This window comes from Colossoma macropomum, unplaced genomic scaffold (genome assembly GCF_904425465.1).
Source record: "Colossoma macropomum unplaced genomic scaffold, Colossoma_macropomum, whole genome shotgun sequence".
NCBI classification, from domain to species: domain Eukaryota; kingdom Metazoa; phylum Chordata; class Actinopteri; order Characiformes; family Serrasalmidae; genus Colossoma; species Colossoma macropomum.
Window position 1 is genome coordinate 26,243,736 of NW_023494806.1, and position 20,376 is coordinate 26,264,111.

A 20,376-nucleotide genomic window follows, 5' to 3' on the forward strand; every position below is an offset into this window, starting at 1 on the left:
AAAGCCACACAGCAAGCACATTAAGATTTCCCCTCTTCAATTTTTTAGAGGCTTCAGGCTGACGCTCGGCTGTTGGAACAGTTGGATTGCTGTGGATGCAGCTGCATTTGGAAAGACATTTCATGTGCAAAACTCCTTAAAAATAAGCAGGAATACTCATTGCAGATACTGGGACATAATGAAGAAATCAAACCTGGACAACGCATGAGTCTGTCTGTAGTGTGTCTTTTTTTAAACATACCCTGCTAGCCACCACCAGCTGCACCAGGCCCGCAGTAGACCGTAGGACAGCCACAGCCTCCTGATGGGAGAGGCCCACCAGGGAGTGACCGTTGATCATCAGCAGCTCGTCGCCTGCTTTCAATCGTCCATCCCTTTGATAAAAAGACCAAGGCTCATGTTTATGCATCTTCTTATTATGTTTTATTAAATCATATTGCATAAAAATGATCAAATGTTCAGTTAATAGTTTAAATAAAACAAAATCACAAAGCCTAGAACTTCATGTACTGTTTTTTCTCAGTATCAGACAAAAATAATTAATGATGTACGCTTCTAATCATTGGCAGTGCAGACTCATAAAATTATTATGTTCAACAATTAACTCGTCTGAAAATACCTGGAAATGCTTGTGGCAGATACTACATTTGAAAAAACCTAATAGAGTATCGGCTATTAAAGACAATAAACAAATAAAAAGATAATAAATGTTAAAAAGCCCTTCACCCACCAGATGAGGAAAAGGTAGAGTTTATGCCTGCTGTCAAAATATTGTCAACTGTCATGCTTGATATCACAGTCTTTACCAGACAACATACTGATCTCCGAAACTCCAGACCAGCAATCTTTTAGGATCACTGTAGCCTGGATAAAGTGTTTATCTAAGACTTCATGACAAAATCAATGTGACAATTAAAACTCTGCAAAAAACAACAATGGAAATGGGCAGGAGGGCCATTCTGAGAGTAAAAGTCAGGACAAAATCTGGAAAATTGTTTTTATTCTAAAAATTTGCCTATAGTTTTTATACATTGTTTTTACAGCAGAACCACTGGGGGTTATGGTTCTGTTGGGTTCCCATACTATACAAAACAGCGCATTGTAAGTGACTATCAGTACATGTTCCATTTGTAAAGAATGGCAAAGAAACATCACAATAAATAATGAAGGTTGTTCACTATCTAATTTCCAGACCTTGATGGCATCAATTAAATACCTAGTCTATTCAATGTATTCAAAAGTTTTTGGTTTCATGTGTTTATTGTGGAAAATTTCAGTCAGTGAGTGTGAAGTTAGCACGACCTGAAGACAAGATGCCTTGAATACATTCCCAAATAGAAGATAGCTGGTATCTAGCTGGCTAAAGAGAAGCAGAGAGAAGAGTGCGCATGATTCACTTTCTCATTTGAAAGGTAAACATACAGGCATAACCGTCTAAGCACTGGGCTTATCGTTAGTAGATTGTAAGTTTGATCCCTGGGGATGCCACAGCCATCCGTGGTCGAGAGTCCAGGACAGCATAATTTTCCTGCGGTAAAATCAACCAGTGGCAAAAAAGTGTGATGGGATTGTCCAATTGGCCTAAAGCCTCAATGATCTCTCACAGAAGAGACCTCAGAAGAAATCCCCAGCATTGCTACATACTTGCATAGGACAAGGAAGTAACTACTGCCATCATGAACCGTTACAGTGAGATCCTTCTGCTGGAACAGGCTCTCAGAATAAACGAGCAGTGATTTGATGGATGTCTCTGTGTTCTTTAAAAAGGTTCTCCTAAACAACACAACAGAATCTAGGTGGATGAAGTATGCACTTCTATTGTTTTCAGTGGGCTGCGGTTCCATATAATAATCCATTTCAAACTTAAAATGTTATATCCTAACAATGAGGCCCAATCATGGCGATCCTGTGTGACCTCACTAGAAATAACCCACTCTCACTGCGGGGGCTCTAAAGGGGCTGCATATATTTTCTTCAGACAGACTCTTGGTTTCTCATGGGCTCATATATCTTAAACTCAGGGAACTTTTTTGAGGCTTGTAAAATAATTTCAAGGCAAAAACCGCAAAGCCTCATTTTTCTTTCATAACGGTTCCTCCTTAACTTAGAATATTACCTGGGGGGCTCAATTCAAATGTTTGGAGACAAGTGATCTAAATCTAACGCAGTTCTTGGCTCATTACAATCCAGTTGATGTGCTTTTGCAAGCCTCTGCCAACGTGTGGTTTAATGATTCGCAAAGAGAAGCAAGTCAGCAAATTCCGTAACATGTTACAGCTTTAAACACAGTCTGTGTTTAGGCGTAGTCGGCAAGATGTTTGTGGATAGAGGGGGAAAAGACGGGGTGCAGGAACTAAAGGGATATAGGAATTCCCCACAGTTTAACATTTGTCAGTTGTAGCTGCATATAAGTGTGGTGCCACATTTTTGTGTTTGTATAAGTCACAGAATAAGTGCGAGGATAAGTCTGATATATTAGCGGTTTATAGTGTAATCCTATACAGCACAGACTTTCATTCACACATCTATACATTAAGGACCATTTTCGGGTGCAAACAAGATACATTCTGCCCATGTGTTACGTATGAAACTGGCATACAAGCCTAAATGTGCAATTTATGTACCAAATACATGGAGTAAAGCAAAAAAACGGGTGGAAATCTTGGAAGTGTGGCTGATTGCATATAGGTTTGGCTAATTTAGCTAGGGGGTTAGGTAGTCGGAGGGAGATCAAGTTGATTCATTGGAGTCTAATCTCTGAGGTGCAAGTGCAAACAGAGTCTTGAGTATGTGGGGTGGGGTTTAAGTCAGGGTCGAGTTTGGAGTGACTTGGGTGCAAATCCCACTCAAGAACTCCTGAAGCAAAAACTCAGATTGCTCATTTGTTAAAACTTAAATTGGAAAACTGGGATAATTATGTTTTCATGCACTCCTAGTACTGGAGTAATTTTCTCCATCTGTCACGTTTGTTGTGACTGTTTTTCCAATTATAGTCCATTCAACACAATTTTTGAACTGTGGTAATCTAGGTGCTGCTGAACTAGTGCTTATGCTGAAAAAAAAATTATGTCAGTATTAAACTTATTTTTAAAGAACCTTTAACTGTTTACACAATTACCTTACAATGGACAAGAAGATAATTCACTTCTAATCTACTGCATCAATTTACGTCCATCATAATAATACAGATTAAAATAAAGAATGCATTTTAAAGTAAGAATTTGTATTAATACAATTTCAAATCTTTATGTAGTTAGCTAACACATTTTCCAAAGTAAACATCAAACAAGAAGACATTCTTTGTCTAACTTTTAAAACTGATTTTGGTTGGACGAGGACATTATTAATAGGTCACTAACGAACCAACTTTGAAAACTTGAGATTTTGGACGTCCATTGACGTTCATTTTATGGTCCCATCTGACTGAATATTTTTAAACCGATTTTGGATGTCCAAGGATGGCCTTTGTTCACTGGGAAAAGCCAGTCATGTTCAACAAGGCTTTAAATAACAAGTCTTATGAAATATTTGAGTCTGTACATTAGTAGTTAATGCAGCGTTTTAAGGAAAGAGGCAAAACAACTCAATGGTTGGTTAGTCTGTATTGTATATAGCATGCATGCTAGCTAGCAAGCACTAGCATGCATGCTATAGTGCAGTAACTAATCCAGTTGAAGTTTTAAAGGAATGTGATCTGTAACTTGCTAAAACTTTGGTTATATTAGCTGACAACTTTGACAGCATTGAGCTAGCTAGCATACTTGTTATCCGAACTACATGCTAGCCAACTCTCAAGTTTTTTTGCCTCTTTTCTCTGAACACTGTGTGCAGCTTTCACTCTGTCCATCGGAATGAAGAAATTTCTGAAATAAAAGCCTTGTTGTTTGAAGCCGGATCGAACCTCGCTACGCTCAAGCTGCAGGAGAACAGCACTGCACCAATGACGGCTCATGACTGTTATTAATTTAGTGTTTAGGTTCATGGTTCCTAATTGAATCAGTTTTGTTTGTGCCTTAAAGGGTAATTAATCCAGGGGCTATTTTTTCCCTAGAATTCCCTGTATGTACCTCTCCACAATGAATGTATTTAAAAAGATGTGTTTTAGGCCAAAACTTTATCTAAAAACATTAAACACATCACCACCACTGTGAACAACTGGGAATCAGTAAGCTTCTCCAGAATTGAGCATTTCAGGTCAAACCACTCTCACTGTCTTGGTTTAACTATTAACAATTTAGTTATGAAGAAATTTAATTTGAGCTTGAGTCGAGTTGCAAGTCAGTTAACATGCAACCGGAGTGCTAATAGAGTCAGAGTCTCTGGCAGTGTCTGAAATACATTGTGATGGGAGACTTTTTGTTGTTGGGAAATGAAGGCAACAGTCAAAGTTACTACACAGAAACAGAGGCTTTGAAAAATTGCTGAAAGAATAAACACCTGCAAAAGAATAGATTATTTCAACGCAAGAGAGTCAGTTGTATGTTTGTGAGAGAGAGCAGCGCAAAATCTGCCTTGATGTGGCCGTAATATGCACTCAAAATGCTTGTTACTGTTTCCCAAACCCCCAATGTTTTGAGCTGGAGAAGAATTACGTGCTTGCGCAATGTTTTGGTGGGAAAGAACCTAACAACCATATCTCTCCATCACAGGACTTTCATTTTCCCTTTTGTCCTGAGCTTGTTGATAGCTTCACTACTTCACTGTGCCTTTTAAACCCTGCACCTCTAAAAAGCACAGAGCAGGAAGTAACCAGGCCTATGCATGGTTTGCTTTTATAAACTGAACATTACTTTAAAGCACACTGCACAACTGTTTTAAGGCACATTTTGCCCCTGCTCACGTACATAAATCTGGCCCACTGTATTAAAGCCAGTTTGGAAATCTCAGGGTGCCATTTTTTGATACTCAACACAGCTAATCATTATTCCACAAGTCAGTAATGAATAACACTGCTGCTAAAAATGTGGCAATACGGCTGTATATTTCAAACTGGCCTAAGCGTGGATTTTGCAGTGGCTTTGAAGATTAATGAGTGTCCTAGAGTGCACTCGAGTCACCATGACGCTTTGCATATGGATAAAACGTTGATGAAACAGTGTCACCACGGCGCCCGCGGTTGCCACGACAGCACATGATTGCCTCTTAACGATGGAGCTTGAGAGCAGGATGTTACCTCTGAGCGGCTCCTCCTTCTTCCACGTGGGCCACCACGATTCCGTGTGGAGAGCGCTTAGAGCCACGGCCGCCCGTAATCTGAATGCCCAGGCCGTCCTGCCCCTTCACCATGTGCATCTTCCAGATACGACTTCCCTCTCTAGGCTGAAAAAGAGATAAGAGGAAGACCGGGAGGGAGTAAGAATCTTAATTAATAACCCTAACTTATTCAGACAGCACATCTAGCTCTTGATAATGTTTTTCATAAATGAGCAGCTTTGCACTGCAATAATCTAAAAGGGGCAGCTGTAGAGAATTCACAATTTAGTAGAATTTCACTACAGTACCCAGCATGCATTATGCAAATACATCATACAAATACTCAGAATCCCTAAGACGCTTAACAAATCCTGACTGATAGCCACTGAGAGGCTAATAAATACAACTGTGATGCTAGCTAGTGATCAACTGGTTGTCTTCTTGGGAATTATGCCATACCCCATACATTTTATTCTCCTGTCTATCCACAGCATTCAAACTTTTCATATCCTTAAATCACAGTTAAGTGTTGTTAGGCATGATGAGGAGTGTGGTATAAAACCCACTTAACTGTGGTAATATTCCTGTAAGGCAAGGCATCAAGTGTCTTGTTGCTCTAACAAACTGGAAGAAAGTACAATATATACTCCAACGTTCAATAAATAATTAATTTTGTCATTAATAATAATCACAAGTAACTTTTAAAGCTACATAACAGTCAAAACCATTGCATAAACAGACAGTGTTTTCAAATAAAGTAAAAAAACAATTCTGTTAATGTGTGGGGCCATACATGTGTATTGAATTACCGATTTTATTATGGCTGTTTTATATTAACAATTTCAAATGAACACAAGGTGTTCCCACACTTTTGAAGGGCAGTGTATTTCCTCCACCACAGGTTAAATCAGGCTCAAAGGAGTCAGGCTTTTTCTTCCTGGAGGAACAATCAGTCAGGGATACAATTTCATCACACTCAAACCAAACCCCTGATCCACCAAGCACCAGCTGTTTCATGGGCTTAAATTAGATTATGGTTGTCAAAGTATTTTTCTGCACTGGCAATGGCTCATGCGTGAAGAACTACTAACAACATTTCTGACAGACACCAAACTCCCACTTCCCCAATTACCGCTCATCAGCAAAAACATCAGTGTCTGCTCAAAGCACGTCTGTTACTGCAGCATCCTAAAAAAGGAAACATCATCTCTAAAACTACATTCGAGGTGATTAGAAAGAAAGCAAACTGATGTGTTTTCCATCCCACTTGCTTGAATCCGTTTTTGATCCAGGCTGCTTCCTTTTTTGGAGAGCTCTATAAATAAAGTGGGAGACTTTTAGAAGCACCTGCCTCTGACAGCTACTGAAGCCCAATCCTTCTCCAGCCATCTTAAACTGTCCTAAGCAACGCTTCATTAATCTCAGTGTGTCTGCTGCCATTATGGTCACTGGAAGTAGAGGACCATTCTAGAAGAACTTTCTAGGTCTTTCAGCAGGCAAAAAAAAAACTGACCTCTCCTTGCTCTGCATTAGGGATGCACCAATACCATTTATCCCCCTTCTGATACATAATCTTACAGTAGCGGCCATTACCTTGATATATATTTGTTTTTCTCCCCTCCAATAAAAGCATCTTAAAATGTATCCTTTTATTGTTGATATTTCTTGCATTTAATTTTTTTTTTTTCACAAGGTCGACTTCTGACATTTGTGTGGGTTTGCCATAATGAATTTTTACATCACCATTTCCAACCTCTTGCTATCCCTTAGAATTAAACAGGATGTGTTTGTTATTGTACCTTTAAGACTTATATATGTAAATGACCTTGGTTCTGATTGGCAGTCCTGTATTGCGCCTCATTTAAAAAGTAGCCTGGGCTGAAACACTTCAACAACAATGACTGGAGCTTAACTGCTATATGCTGAATGGGAGGATATATTTAAAGTGTTGGTTTTCATGACATCAACACAAATTCGAAATGGGCAGTTAATTTCTGTATATGGACTTTATGGACACAGCAGCAAACAGTATTGAAAATTTAAAGTAAAGAAAAAAAAAGGTTTACCAGGATATCGGCCCTTTAAGAAACCTATTTTTGTTACTTTCTGTACTTACTATTTTTCTAGAATGCCCCTTCAGCTGAGACAGGCAGCCCAAGAAGAGACAGAAGCGCAGCTAGCGGGCTGCTATGCTAAAGGCTAACAGCTACTGTTACCCCAAGAGACCGGCGGTTCCTTCCATATGTCTCTTTAACCTTCACTCCCTCAATAAAAACCTGGAGTAACATTAACTTAGACTGTAGACTACATAATTGGAGATGAGGCATTACTGAAAGATTCCTGATTCTAACCTGACGCTAAAAGGACTAATGTTAGCATGTTAGGTGCTGTTCGCGCGTTGTGTTATCTGCACTTATTTGTAGCATACCGATGGGTACCGAAAGTAACTAATACCTTAGGAAGAATTTTGACCAGTATACAGGTCATCCTACTGAATTGGTTCAAAGTCAAAGTTGAAAATCCATTTCAGACTTTTAACTGACTTGGACTTTAGACTAAAATCATTTGCTTTTAGTGACTCTATACCTTAATTATTTTTATTCTATTAAACTAAATGATCGAATATTCCATTTTGACAAAATATCAAAATAATCATAACACTACCAAACCTTTACCAAATGTATAGTAATAACTGTTTTGATAGTGACTAATTTAAGCCAATTTTTAGCATAACTCAAAAAATATGGCCAGTACATGACTAGTAAACACAGCTTTGAACAGCTGTACACACATAAAATCATAATATTTTTCATCAAAACACAAAATGTTTACTGAATTGCAGAAAATATTTGGAAAAGACATTTATGCTTGGAAAAGCTGAAGGTAAAATAAAATTGTTACAGCTATATGAGCAGACAAAAGCTTAAACAGAGCATATTACTTTCAATAAATCAATAAGGTTCATATGACGTGAACGTAAACATAATATGAATACAGAGTGAAGATGAAAACAGAGTGAATGCAGATTCCAATTTCCATCACCAACGTCCAGTGAGAGCAACAGTGGCTGCACATTTCAATTTTGTAGTAGTTTCAATGACTGCAGCATCCCACTTTTATACCGCAGTGTTTCTTATGGTTTTATGGGAACTGTAGTTTTCTGCTTTCCTGTTGCTTTTACTAGTTTGATGTTCACTGAGTTATCCATAGCTCTCCTACAAGCACAGTGCAGCATGCACTGAACGTATCCTCTGCTTTTAATGTTACTGATATTACTGATATTACTAGCATCAGCACTGTATCTTGCTGGATGTATTTCAGTGATAAATACACTCACAACGCAGAAATTGGAACTTTATCAAGAGACATATCAACTGAAATTCTTTGTTTAAAAGCTGTAACTGAACAAGAGGGGTACAATGTAGTCATAGAAACAGCATACAGGCAGCTGGTCTTTAGGCTGGAATTACAGATGGTTCGAGAGGTAAAACTAGGAGAATGTGTTAATGGTGTTTTTGCGTGAATGTGTTATTATTACATTTTGTCAGCACTACTAAAGACTCACTCACTCACATTAAACAGGCTGAAAATGATCCAGAAGGGGGAGCTATTAGCTAGATTTGTAACAGAATTTTATTTCTCTACCAATATTTGATCCAGCATTTTCTGCTGGTATTGGCCCGATGCTGATACCTGGTACCAGATCAGTAGCTACTTTTAAATGTTCCAGAATGGCACTTTAAAGCAACCTGTGTAGAGCATCATGCAGTATCTAGTATAGGAAGAAGGTAGTATTACAGTGTCTGTAATACATTACAGTGGTACAACACAATCCACTGGTCTACCTCAGCCCCAGGGTAGTCAGCACTGGTTTTACACTAAAGCACAAATTTACAGATAGCTTTTACTCAACAAAATGCTCAGAGGTGCACCCCCAGAACACCTACTACAGCTACTGTAATCTCCATCATGTGTAAATAAACGTGGTCCTGCTCGCCACCCCTTTCCATTAATCTGATGTACTGACCTGGCCCGGACACATGAAAGGAACAGAGAATGCTATGGCCCTTCTTTTTCATGCTAATCTACTCACATCAAAAGTGTTCAATTATACCACAGAATGGGGGGTTTCAACTCTCCATTTTAAATCCCACTCTCACCGCCTCCTTGTCACATCTGACACTAAGAAGAAGAGGAGAAACAAGAATGCAAGGAAGTAAACCATATTTACCTGCAGCAGTAAAGCCGCCTTACATCTCTTATAAAACAAAATGGAATATTAGGCCTATATCCTGCATCTGTTTATGATAAACATGTAAGAAATAAAGGTAACATCAAGAAAGAATTAAAAATATCTCTGCACTGGCTTTGCAAGAACTACCAAATATTCCTGAATCATTCTTACAGGAAAGACAAGTTCAGGTACAATTTGCGGATTAAGGCGATCCGCCTTGCCATTTTTAGCTGCGCAGGATCAAAGCTTTTCTCATGGTAATACTGAAAATAGACGCCCATGAATTTAGAAAGACAATCATAGTGAGACTGGTCTAAAAATAAGCTGGCTATTGATTTCATCTGGCACAGCGTAACGCTTAACCTAACTGCTTAAATCCAATGCCAGCTGCGGGATGCAATGACACTAATCTGCATTCGAAGAAAGCCTACAAAAAAGAAAAAGAAACCTATGCTGGTGTAACTCTTAGGGTTATCTTTATATCGCTTTATAACAACATGTGAGACTCAAGCCAAGTTTGAAAGCAAAGCCTGAGAAGGCTCACAGAGTAACACACTTAGACTGACTGCGGGTTTAGAGACATTTGCTGAAATAACAACATCAGTACATGAATACAATCTAAATCAGAAATTAAAAGAAAGGGTCTGTTTTGGTTTCTTTATGTTTAGCCTCTAGCTAAATTGTAGGGACGTCCCTACTTTTTTGCTTACTTTAATGTTGAATATTGGCTGATACCGGTCTGATCTTTGTGTTTTCATAAATAATACAGTCACATCAAGTAAAAAAACAAGTAAAAAAGGTCAAAGGAGTGTATGTTGTACATGCTTGTGGTAGCATCCCATTCGTTCATTTTATGTAGAGATGCTTAAATGAAATGTGGCTAGTTTAAACACAAAACAGGGGCGCTGCAGATATTCCAAGTTTTCATATTCCACCATAAACAGTCCACACTGCAGACATTTACACTTCTGAGCTGTCTGAATACAAACTTCACTTCAAAATTAAAACCCAAACAAAACAAAAACACATGGACGAGATTAGTTAAGGGTGTGTGATGTAGTCATGGGCGATTTAATGCATGAGATTACTTATGCTTAAGTCCAGGGGCACCCCTGAGTAAGTCACAGCCTCTGTTGCCATTTTTTTTACCCTTCACCCACCCACACACATATACCAATGGTTATGTTTTTACATGTCATTCATGTCCGTGACTGCTGATTGGTCGGATTTATTGTAAATATCTGCTCTGATGCTGTTTGGCGGATGTAAGAGATGCATTTAGGAAGTCAGTGCCAGCTGCCTAGCTCAAAAAATGTTTAAAAAGAATAAGAAGTACTTTTTGGAAGAAAACATTTTCCAGAATGAAGGTATTTTTTATTCACTACCATTGGAGGCGTCAGCTAGAGCACCAGTTTTCAGCTATAGCTAAAAAGCTAAAAACGTCTTCCTCACTGACTGGATTTCAAAAGTTGAGAATTTTAAGGACATTATTACAGACCGTTCAGACAAAGAAGGGCTACTTTTATTTATTGTCCCATTGGAAAAGCCTCTGCAGTGTTTTATTCAGATACAAGGACAAAAAAGTGTCACTGATGCAAACCACCAGCATGTAGTATTATATTTTTTTGAAGTTCAACATTGAAATATATTTATCGAAAAATAAAAATTCTACTTTTAACATGTATTTAACTGCTGAAGAGAAGACAATTCTGTCCTGTCTTTGTGGCTGTGGCTTTCAGATGATTAGATGAGCTGTGGATTTATGTTTAAAGAAAAAATTGAGCACCAGCAATGCTGCTGTGCCTGATCCACGTGCTAACACACACTGATGTGCCACAACAATGTCAGTGCTGAGAATGATCCACCACTCAAACAATACCTGCTCTGTGGTGGTCCTGTGGGGGTCCTGACCACTGAAGAACAGGGTTAAAGGGGACTAACAAAGTACGCAGAGAAACAGATGGACTACAGTCTATAATTGTAGAACTACAGAGAGCATCTAAATGGTAAGTGGAGCTGATAAACTGGGCAATGACTGTAGATACAAAAAGGTGAACCTCCCCACCTCCATCATTCTCAAGATGTCTTTTAAAAACCATACATGGTTACATCAACGCATCCTTGAACAGCTTTAGAAGTAGCTTTTTCCTTGCAAAGTGTACAATGTCATGGAAACAGGCAAATCCCTTACCATCGGCAATTAAGCTACATGGATGTGAAGAAGCTCTGGGAGAAATGAGAGGTTGTAACAGTGAGTTGAGGACTAAGACAAGTTCTGTAAATTGCCTTGATATAACGTATAAAGCAGGGGAAACTGGGGACTGAAGTCAGCCTTGGACTTCTGTTTGGACCAGCCCATTACAACCACAGTGACCTCCCATCCCACCAACTGGGACTAAGCCTGCCATCTGCTGTCAAAGTGCATGTATATTTTCCAACAACAGTAAACACAGTTTATTTCTTTAAAATACATGTGCATGAACTAGGGCTGGGCGATAAAACGATAAAGATAATTATCGCGATATAACTTTCCCTCGATAGAGCGATAAAAAATGTTCTGATTTAAATGAAAGTAAACTGAGGAAGCTGTGAGGCATTGGAGAGTTGGGAGAGCGCTACCTTTCCAGACTAGCTGTTTTTAGCAGCTGGCTAACTTGAAGCAGCGCTCTGTCACTCGCACAGCACGGCAAATTGATGTTACTGTAGATCAAACAAGACACAAAAGCACCGCTTTCAGTTTAAACGTACCTAAAAGGAGGACTCGTCTGGTGTTAGATATATTGTGGTTCACCCCTTAAACTACTACGATAGAGAAATCCAGATGTTGCTAGCTGGTGTTTGAATACTGCGATATGCTCTGACATGGATGTGGTAGAAGCGATGGCAGTAAGGCAGTGTGACCCATCACTGACGTACCGAGCAAGCTAACGTTTGCTGTTCGTACTAAGTTGACGTTGTTGAGAAACTAAACAGTTTAGCATTGTTGTTGGCCACTTGTTTAGCATTTTTAACGGGATAGCCTAGCACTCGCACCAGACAGCTAAAAATACTCTTTTCTTTCTTAAATTACGACTATTACAAAAACTGCAGCCATGCAGATCTGTGAAATGTTCCACTGTTTGGTGAGTGTTTGTCGTGTTCCGACCATATAGGATAGTTTAAAATAGCAATTAACCACCCAGGAGCAAAAATCAGCCTTCAAACTTGAAAGAAATAATGATTTGACATTTATCGCGATATGTATCAATACCGAAAGATATGAATCTTGTTTATCGTGATAACATTTCTGGCCATATCGCCCAGCTCTAGGATGAACATGTTAAAGGCGCTGTAGCTTAACTGAGAACTGGAGTGCTAGTTAGTTAGCTAGCTAATAATTAGCCAGGGTGTCATAGTACATTAACGTTAAGCCAGCCATCTATAGGCTTAGCGTACCATCAGACCGAATGGACCTGCTAACTCAGCCTCCTGCACTTCAGCCTTACGGTTCCACACTCCGATATCCAAACAAATTGTGTACTTTCATTTCTTTGTATCTTTGCGTCTTTTTTAAGTAACTTTATTTTTTTATCATATAATCCCCGTCCCCATATGCTTTTTAGAGGTTTTCTCCATCTCTCTAGCTAGCTTTAACAGTTTTAACCAATTTTTATCATTACGCTTTATTCTGTGGACGGTGGCTGATGGCCACACACTGAGAATGCATAATATTTCTAGACATGCATTCCAGTATATGCCTGGCACATGCCGTTTGTCCTGAGGAGTCTCCATTAATTTTCTATAGGACTACATCAGAAACAACCATGCATTTCTCTCTCTCATTCTCTTAGCGGCTCACAGAGAATTCTCCCTAGAGTGCCGGTAGCTCCCTCATGTGGACAAACACGATAAACATGAGTGAGTGAGTTAGTTAGTTACAGGCTAGGTCCATGACATGCTTTGCATCAAAAAATATTTATTTTGTATATTTATCATGTTTCAGTTCAGCTAAAAGGTACAAGGTGAAATTTTGATATTTACGATATTTACGATATTTTCAATTTACGATATCACTAGGCTAGATATGTTAGCAGAAATCAAATAAAGACGATTAACGTAAGTTTTGAGTTTTTGGATGCTGTCAATAGTCTGGTGAGCAGAAGTGTTTCGTTCTGCTGACTGTTAGCTCTCTTTCCATGCTTACTGATGCGAAATATTTCTACATCAGCCGAGAGGGAGCTCAGTTGCATCTTATTGCTTTATACTGATTTTATTGAATTTAACTACATCTGCAGGGCCCACGTCCACTTGTAGCGTCAGGCCCTATACGCAAGTTAAAGAACCTCTGGATATGGTAAAAATATATTATCACAATTCCTCAAGACATTTTCAGAAGACGTAATATTGGTCACATTGTCTGCTTTTTCTGAGGTTTGCAAACAAGTTGGAATGGACAAAATGCATCACCACTCGTTGTTGTTAACAGGTTCTCTATGTTTGGTCCCATTTTCATGAAACATTCAGTTGTTCAGCGGACTGGAAGTACTGGAGATTCTCATGACACTCAGAAAAGCATTCTGTGACATGATAAATGATAATATATTATTATTTCCCACCTGCAATGAGCAGCAAGCCTACAAAAAAGGCTTTGTTGATTTAGCACTGAGGTTTGTCTTTATTCTGCTTTAAACTGACACTGTAGAGTGAAAGCGTTTTTTGAATGCAGAGCCTGAGAAAGCTAGAAGTCTCAGTGAACAACACTTAGACTTGCTGACAGATAAGCAAACAATCAGACTCCTTCAGCATGTGTTCACATGTTAGCACTAGCCTTTTCTATAGAACTTGGTGGGAAGAGAGGTGACTTATAATGAAAGGCTGCCGGCTAGGATGAATCACTGACACTACAAGCCTGAGTGCTCACATTAACCAGCCGGATCCCTCCTTCCCTCCACATTCCCACGACGTTGCTCCACACGCCCCGAACACAACTATAGGCATGCACCCCACCAGTATGTGGCTTAACGGATTCTTTTTTCTGCATTCACGGATGAGGCATGAGGAACCCTGCACTAAATAAACGAATATGTTATGTTTGTAGACTAGTTATTATATGACCAAATACAAAAATGATTTAAGGTGATGTTTTGTTCTGACCTCAGTCCTCTTTAAATGGGTTTCATAGTTAAGTCTTAAACACATACAGCAGCCTACCTGCTGAAACCTCTTTACTAAATACTATTCATGACATGTCTTTCGTTAGCAAAAGTGCTAAACAAAAACAAAAATTCCACAGAACAGGGCACTAAAATCCCAGAAAAATGTAAGCCTGCTCAACAGCTTCCAGACAGCTTAGCCAGTGGCTGGGTTTTTGCTAAGGCTGTGTGAGAAACCTGTGTTTCATTCTGTTTGCTGTAAAAAAGGAGACATTTATAATGTTAAGCAGACCCTGGGCCTGGTTCTTTAAAGTGGTTTGTCCAAAAAAAATAATAAAGAAATAAAAAGCTTCTGCTCCACTTGTTCCACGGAACCAAAATCGTCTTTCTCCTTTGAAATCCCATGAGATTGGTCAAGATCAAACTGCTTGAACTTCTGGTGTGATCCATTTGAGCTGCTATGAACAACCGCTAGCACATGAACTCATCTGCCTGAGAAGCCAGAATGGTTATTTTGAGCTAGCGAGCCTCCTTCAGACATCACAAGGCCTATGTGCTCCAGGGAACGCCACAGACGTTCTCTAAGGCTCGATTAGATCAGAAACATATGCACTGAGCCACAGTGTGGGGTCCAAAATAATTACATGATTAGCATCAACCCACTGCTTTTTAAGGCTGTCAAGAAAGACAGTGGGGCTGCATAAACTACTCTATTTGCAAAGAGTGTCTAAATTAAAGTAAAGTATCTTTTCAATGATTCTACTGATGTAGGAGAAATTGAATCTGCTGTTGACAAAAGACACAGCATGGGACACAGTGGGTTCAAAAATCCACACTGAAATCTGTAGTTTTTTTTTTTCATTTACACCTGTAAATAAACAACAAAGTTTTAGATTTTTGAAAATTTTACAACAAAAAGCTATGACAAAATGAAGAAGAAAGAAAGATTTTGCAATTTCTAGGTCAGATTCAGATTGAAGTAAATGTGAGATACCGATTATATTAAGGCCTTTGTACAAAACATTGAAGCAGATGTTTAGATGACTTTCAGGTGGTTTTGATCTATTGATCAGAAGCTTCTGCACAAACTTTCAGAGTACATGCCAGCTAAAGTGCACTCTGTAATTAAAGCTAAAGGGGGACATACCAAATGCTAAGAAATTCTGAAATGTATGTGAACATTCAAAGATTCTACTTTTCACTTAAATTGTAATGCTGATCATGTAATTTGTAATGAAAAACTTTGTGTTAAATCAGAAAAGAATGCAAAAAAGAAGCATTTTCGGCAGTGGTCTCAGCCTCGTCAAATACAAGATTTCACCAGTTAAATTTACATTGCTGGGTACCTTCATTAAGATTGCACTGGGAAAGAAAAGGCCTTTTGAGCAATGAAAATAACAAGCATCAGACTATGGCCTTATACCTATGGGCACAGATTGTTTACATATTCTGGATATGAGGAAATATATGTACATTTTTCTTCTGTATGGAATGATATGATTACCGACCATAACTATTCCTTTAAAAAAAAAAAAAAAGATTTACCTTCTGTTTTGGGTGCAGAGTGTTTGTTAAACATCTAACATGCTTGTCACATTTATTACATAATCGCCTGACTGCTATTATTTAAGCTGATCGCAATTATTAAACCTGACTGCAATATATTCCAAGCTTGTGAGTTTGTTTCTACTGAAACTAACAAAATATGAATTGGGTGTGTTTTCATCTGTTGAGTTGAAGCAAATACATGTAAATAAAATAAAGCAGAAAATGCATTCATTAAGACGTCATGGGTCTTATGAATACAATAAATGTTCTAACTTCTAACTTGGTGCTATAAAACCTTGAGATGGCAGTAATGCTTGTTTATTTGAGCTCGAATGGTGTCTGTTGTCAGTTGGGAGCTACTAAGACTTGATGGCTAGACAGCCAATTTGGTTGCTTTAGAATTCTACGTCAATAGCTGCATACAAATAACAAAAAAGACAATTCAATTGTTAATCGCAATTATTTATATGGCAATTAACCCTACTAACTAACTAACAAACAAATGTTCATCTTAGTATAAAACAAAACTAAACATTAATGACTGATTCTAATAATCTATTTGCCAGTAATTTTTTTTGTTTCGTCGATTCTCTTTTTTGTGACCTATAGTCTGAACATTTTTATGTACTGAATACATACTGGATTTTACCTGCAGTGTGGACTAAGGGATGTTATTAAACCAGTATATTAAACCCACAAACTCTCAACCTTTGTCACCACCCCTTTCAATGTCATGGTAAACTAAAAGTTTCCATTACTCTGCACAATTTCTCCAAGCTCTGAAGTGCTGAAACTGGTGAAGGACTCCTTTAATGTGTTCTCTAAGCCACCTGCAATTCCCCATAAGAGACACCAATTGCTTGGGTTATTTTAGGTCCCTGAGCAAATAAGTGTGCCTTGTCGTCCTCGCAGCCATGCAGTAACACTAGTAATAAATACACCATCTGTGAAACGTATAATCATCGGATCTTTTAGAAAAGAAGGTTTGTATCTGGGGTGCTCCTCTGGAGTGCTTTGTAATTTCAGTCAGATGTCCTGACCAAGTTTTCTGCCCCCAATCCTGATTAGGGATGGGTATCATTACATTTTTTTTCCCCAATACTGATGCCAATACAGACAATTTAATTTCAATAACAATTTCTGAACCATACTTTTCTGGTAATTTCTTTTCAATTCCAAAATTAAAAGTGTGGCTTAAACCAGAAATGAGTGTAAGGTGCTGAAAGTGAGGACATATACAGACCACAACAAAATGCTAATAAATGTTAATAGCATTCTTACAGCCAATCAGCAGTCTAGATTTTGGATCATGCGTCTTGGTTCACGGATGCTAAGACTACTTCAGTATTGCAATTTGATATTTTCTGCTATTCAACTGTACTAGTATAATCCAGTTGGTCTCATAAAAGTATTGAATTTTCATACCCAGCTCAAGCCCCAATTCAATACAGAGTATCTGCTAATACCAAGTCTGATTATGTTATTGTATTTTTTAAAGATCTGTAGTGTGCACACTAACAACATTGAAGTTAATGTAATTGAAAATCGATTCAATTAAGGTAAGATGTACTAGGCTGCCAATTACCATAAAATGGTAAAATAACTTTTTTATTATCCAGGTTATGATCTTTCATGTGATTCTCTATGGATGTGAAAGCTGGACAATAAACAAACACTACAGGAAAAAATGTAAATGTTTTTGAACTTCTGTGTTGAAGACTTTTGAGAATACCTTTGACGCCAAAGAAAGCAAACAAATGGATCCTCAAACAAATCAAGCCTCACCTCTCACTCCAAATCCAGATTACCAAACTGAAGCTCTCTTGTTTTGGACATATTCTAAGAAAAAACGATTCACTGGAAAACACCATTATGATTGGACGGACAACCAGCAACAAGATGGACAGATATAATCAGAGGAATCATGAACAAGCCATTCAGTAGCCTGAAGACCCAGAGAGAAGACAGGCTTGACAGCACTTAACAATAACAATAATGTAGCCAATACTGTGCCATTAAAGTATGCATTTATTGGCTTGGTCATCTGACTGGTCAGTAAACTTAAAATGTACTACCTGGCTAGAAGGTTCACTGCTTATGGACTCAGTCTTGTAGTTCTCCGACAGACGTGAGTAGGAGCGGCTGGGCAAAGTAGCTGTGCTCCCAACCTTCATGTGATTGGGTATCGTCATTGAGGGACCCAAGACTGGCCTCTCCTCAGTCGGCGTATCCAACGGGGTGCTGGTCTCTGGGGTCGTGACCTCTGTCTCCATGGAACTATAGCCATTCTCATGCTCAAAATCCCGACTGTCCTTGCTATCCTTGCTGTCTCTAGTGAAGGAGGAACGGGAAATGACGCCAAATTTGCGGGTTCGCTTGCCATTCTGAGTGGGGCTGCTTGCAGGCTCTGAGGAGACGCTGCCGCAGTGTTCGATTGGTGTCTCTGCGCAGTTGCTGCCGCTGCCATTGCACGGAGGGAGAGGGGCCTTGCGCTTGATCCTACGCAACATGATCAGGTAGATGCAGCCGCCATTCCAGCACTGGTCCGCCAGATAACTGTACAAGAAAGGAGGATTTACAATCAGTCACTTTCCCAAACTCCAGAATCACACTACAATTACAAGTGGGAAGTATACCTGGTCAAAATTAAATCTGAAATTTAAACATTCATCAGATTCAGCAAAAAAAAAAATGCAGATTCAAATGTAGAAAACCATTCAATGATTACCTGACAAAAACAGTGCTGAATGATGTTTCAGGTCTGAATTTCTACAAGGCTGAAGCGTGCTTCTTATTCTCCAGCTTTTTGTTTGAAATTTCCATTCCACCTTAAATGGACCAGCAGTTACATTCACACACCTGAAAAAATTCTGTTCAGGCGCTTGTATGAATATAACTGCTGCACCTTTTAAGTTGGAACAGGCAATGCAAATAAAAAGTCAACTTCAGCTTTGACCAATTTCTTAAGCCATTTGTCTCACAGATGCATCCCACAGACGAGTGTCTCTGACTGATAGACACTGCTGGAACTTGGAAAATATTACATTCACATTTCAGTACCAGTGGGTCCATGGCTTGTTGCTCAGCCAGGTCTCATTGGTCTGGTGTCCATGTTAGGCTAAGGCCAACCTCAAAAGGCAGATACTTCCTTTGTCTGCTGCCTCGATAACAAAATAGACTACTTCAGATGCAATGGACTAGACAACAAAAGATGATCGAGGCACTGCAAATGTGATTGTAACTGACATTTCAAACATCCTTGGCTCAAACACCCAGGTAATGAGGCTAATGTTAGCATGGTTTGTACTGTTTGTATAAAGTGTTTTCTGCACTAATTTAAGACATATGAGTATAATGGTTCTGACAAACAGTTTTGCATTTACAATAATAGTAAAATATGCTGCTATTTTAGCTACTTGGCTAAGTGCTGCTACACAGTTACAGAAGCCACTCGTACCAGTTAACGATTTTATTTTTTGCTATATTCAGTGTGCAGAAGCGTGCAAACGAACGCATTATTTTGAATTTTTTTTCTTGAGCACATTTTAAAATCCCTGCACAAATGTTACATCTTATCACACTGTACTGTGATTCTTATATCATGATATACTGTATCATAAAGTTGTTGCCAATACCCAGCCTTGCCCCTAGCTACAATGCACAAGTATAAGAACATGGAAATAACTTTCCATCAAAAAATTACACCTTCAGCTACCTTCTTGGTAGGAACTTGCTGCACATTCAAATACATGGAAATGCATTATCAAGATAGCGATCTAAACAATTACAAAAAAAACTGTTACAGCAGATTAAAGTCTTACACAAATCATTAGTAAACCATAAGTCTGCAAAAACAGGAAGGGCAGCAGCAATAAGGAAGCCACAAAACTAAGCTGTACACAATATTCGGAGAAGTACACTTAAAGGGTCACAGGGGATGAAATGCATAAACACAGCAGGTTCACTAACCTTTAAGCCTAACTCCTCGTCATTGGAATCACACCTACTGTTAAGTGCAGCTTGGCATTTTTAATTGAGTTTTGGCCTTCTTTTTGAGCAAGCCTCCTAGTAATACATATGGACTTTCATAAGACACATTCTAAACAGCCTTATAAAGGCCCACATGACTGACTACCCCTGTGGCCATCAACAACAGGATTATTGTTGCTACATATTAACCTAGACCATTCTAACATGCCAAAGAACAATAGTCAATCATTTGTGCTGCTTTGTTTTGCAAGGTTTGAGCCAATAATGTTACATAAAAAG

General features: G+C 38.7%; 1 protein-coding gene across 2 annotated transcripts in view; it reads right to left on the reverse strand.

The window, feature by feature from the left end:
• The window catches only part of pdzd2 (PDZ domain containing 2), a 118,976-nt gene that overhangs the window by 44,873 nt on the left and 53,727 nt on the right, over positions 1 to 20,376 (reverse strand). For both annotated transcript variants that reach the window (XM_036598293.1, XM_036598292.1), the window contains exons 3-5: positions 18,183 to 18,663; positions 5,174 to 5,319; positions 242 to 374 (exon numbers count right to left, since the gene is read on the reverse strand). In XM_036598293.1, the coding sequence (XP_036454186.1) occupies positions 242 to 374; positions 5,174 to 5,319; positions 18,183 to 18,663 (760 nt within the window). The remainder of the gene's footprint in view (positions 1 to 241; positions 375 to 5,173; positions 5,320 to 18,182; positions 18,664 to 20,376) is intronic.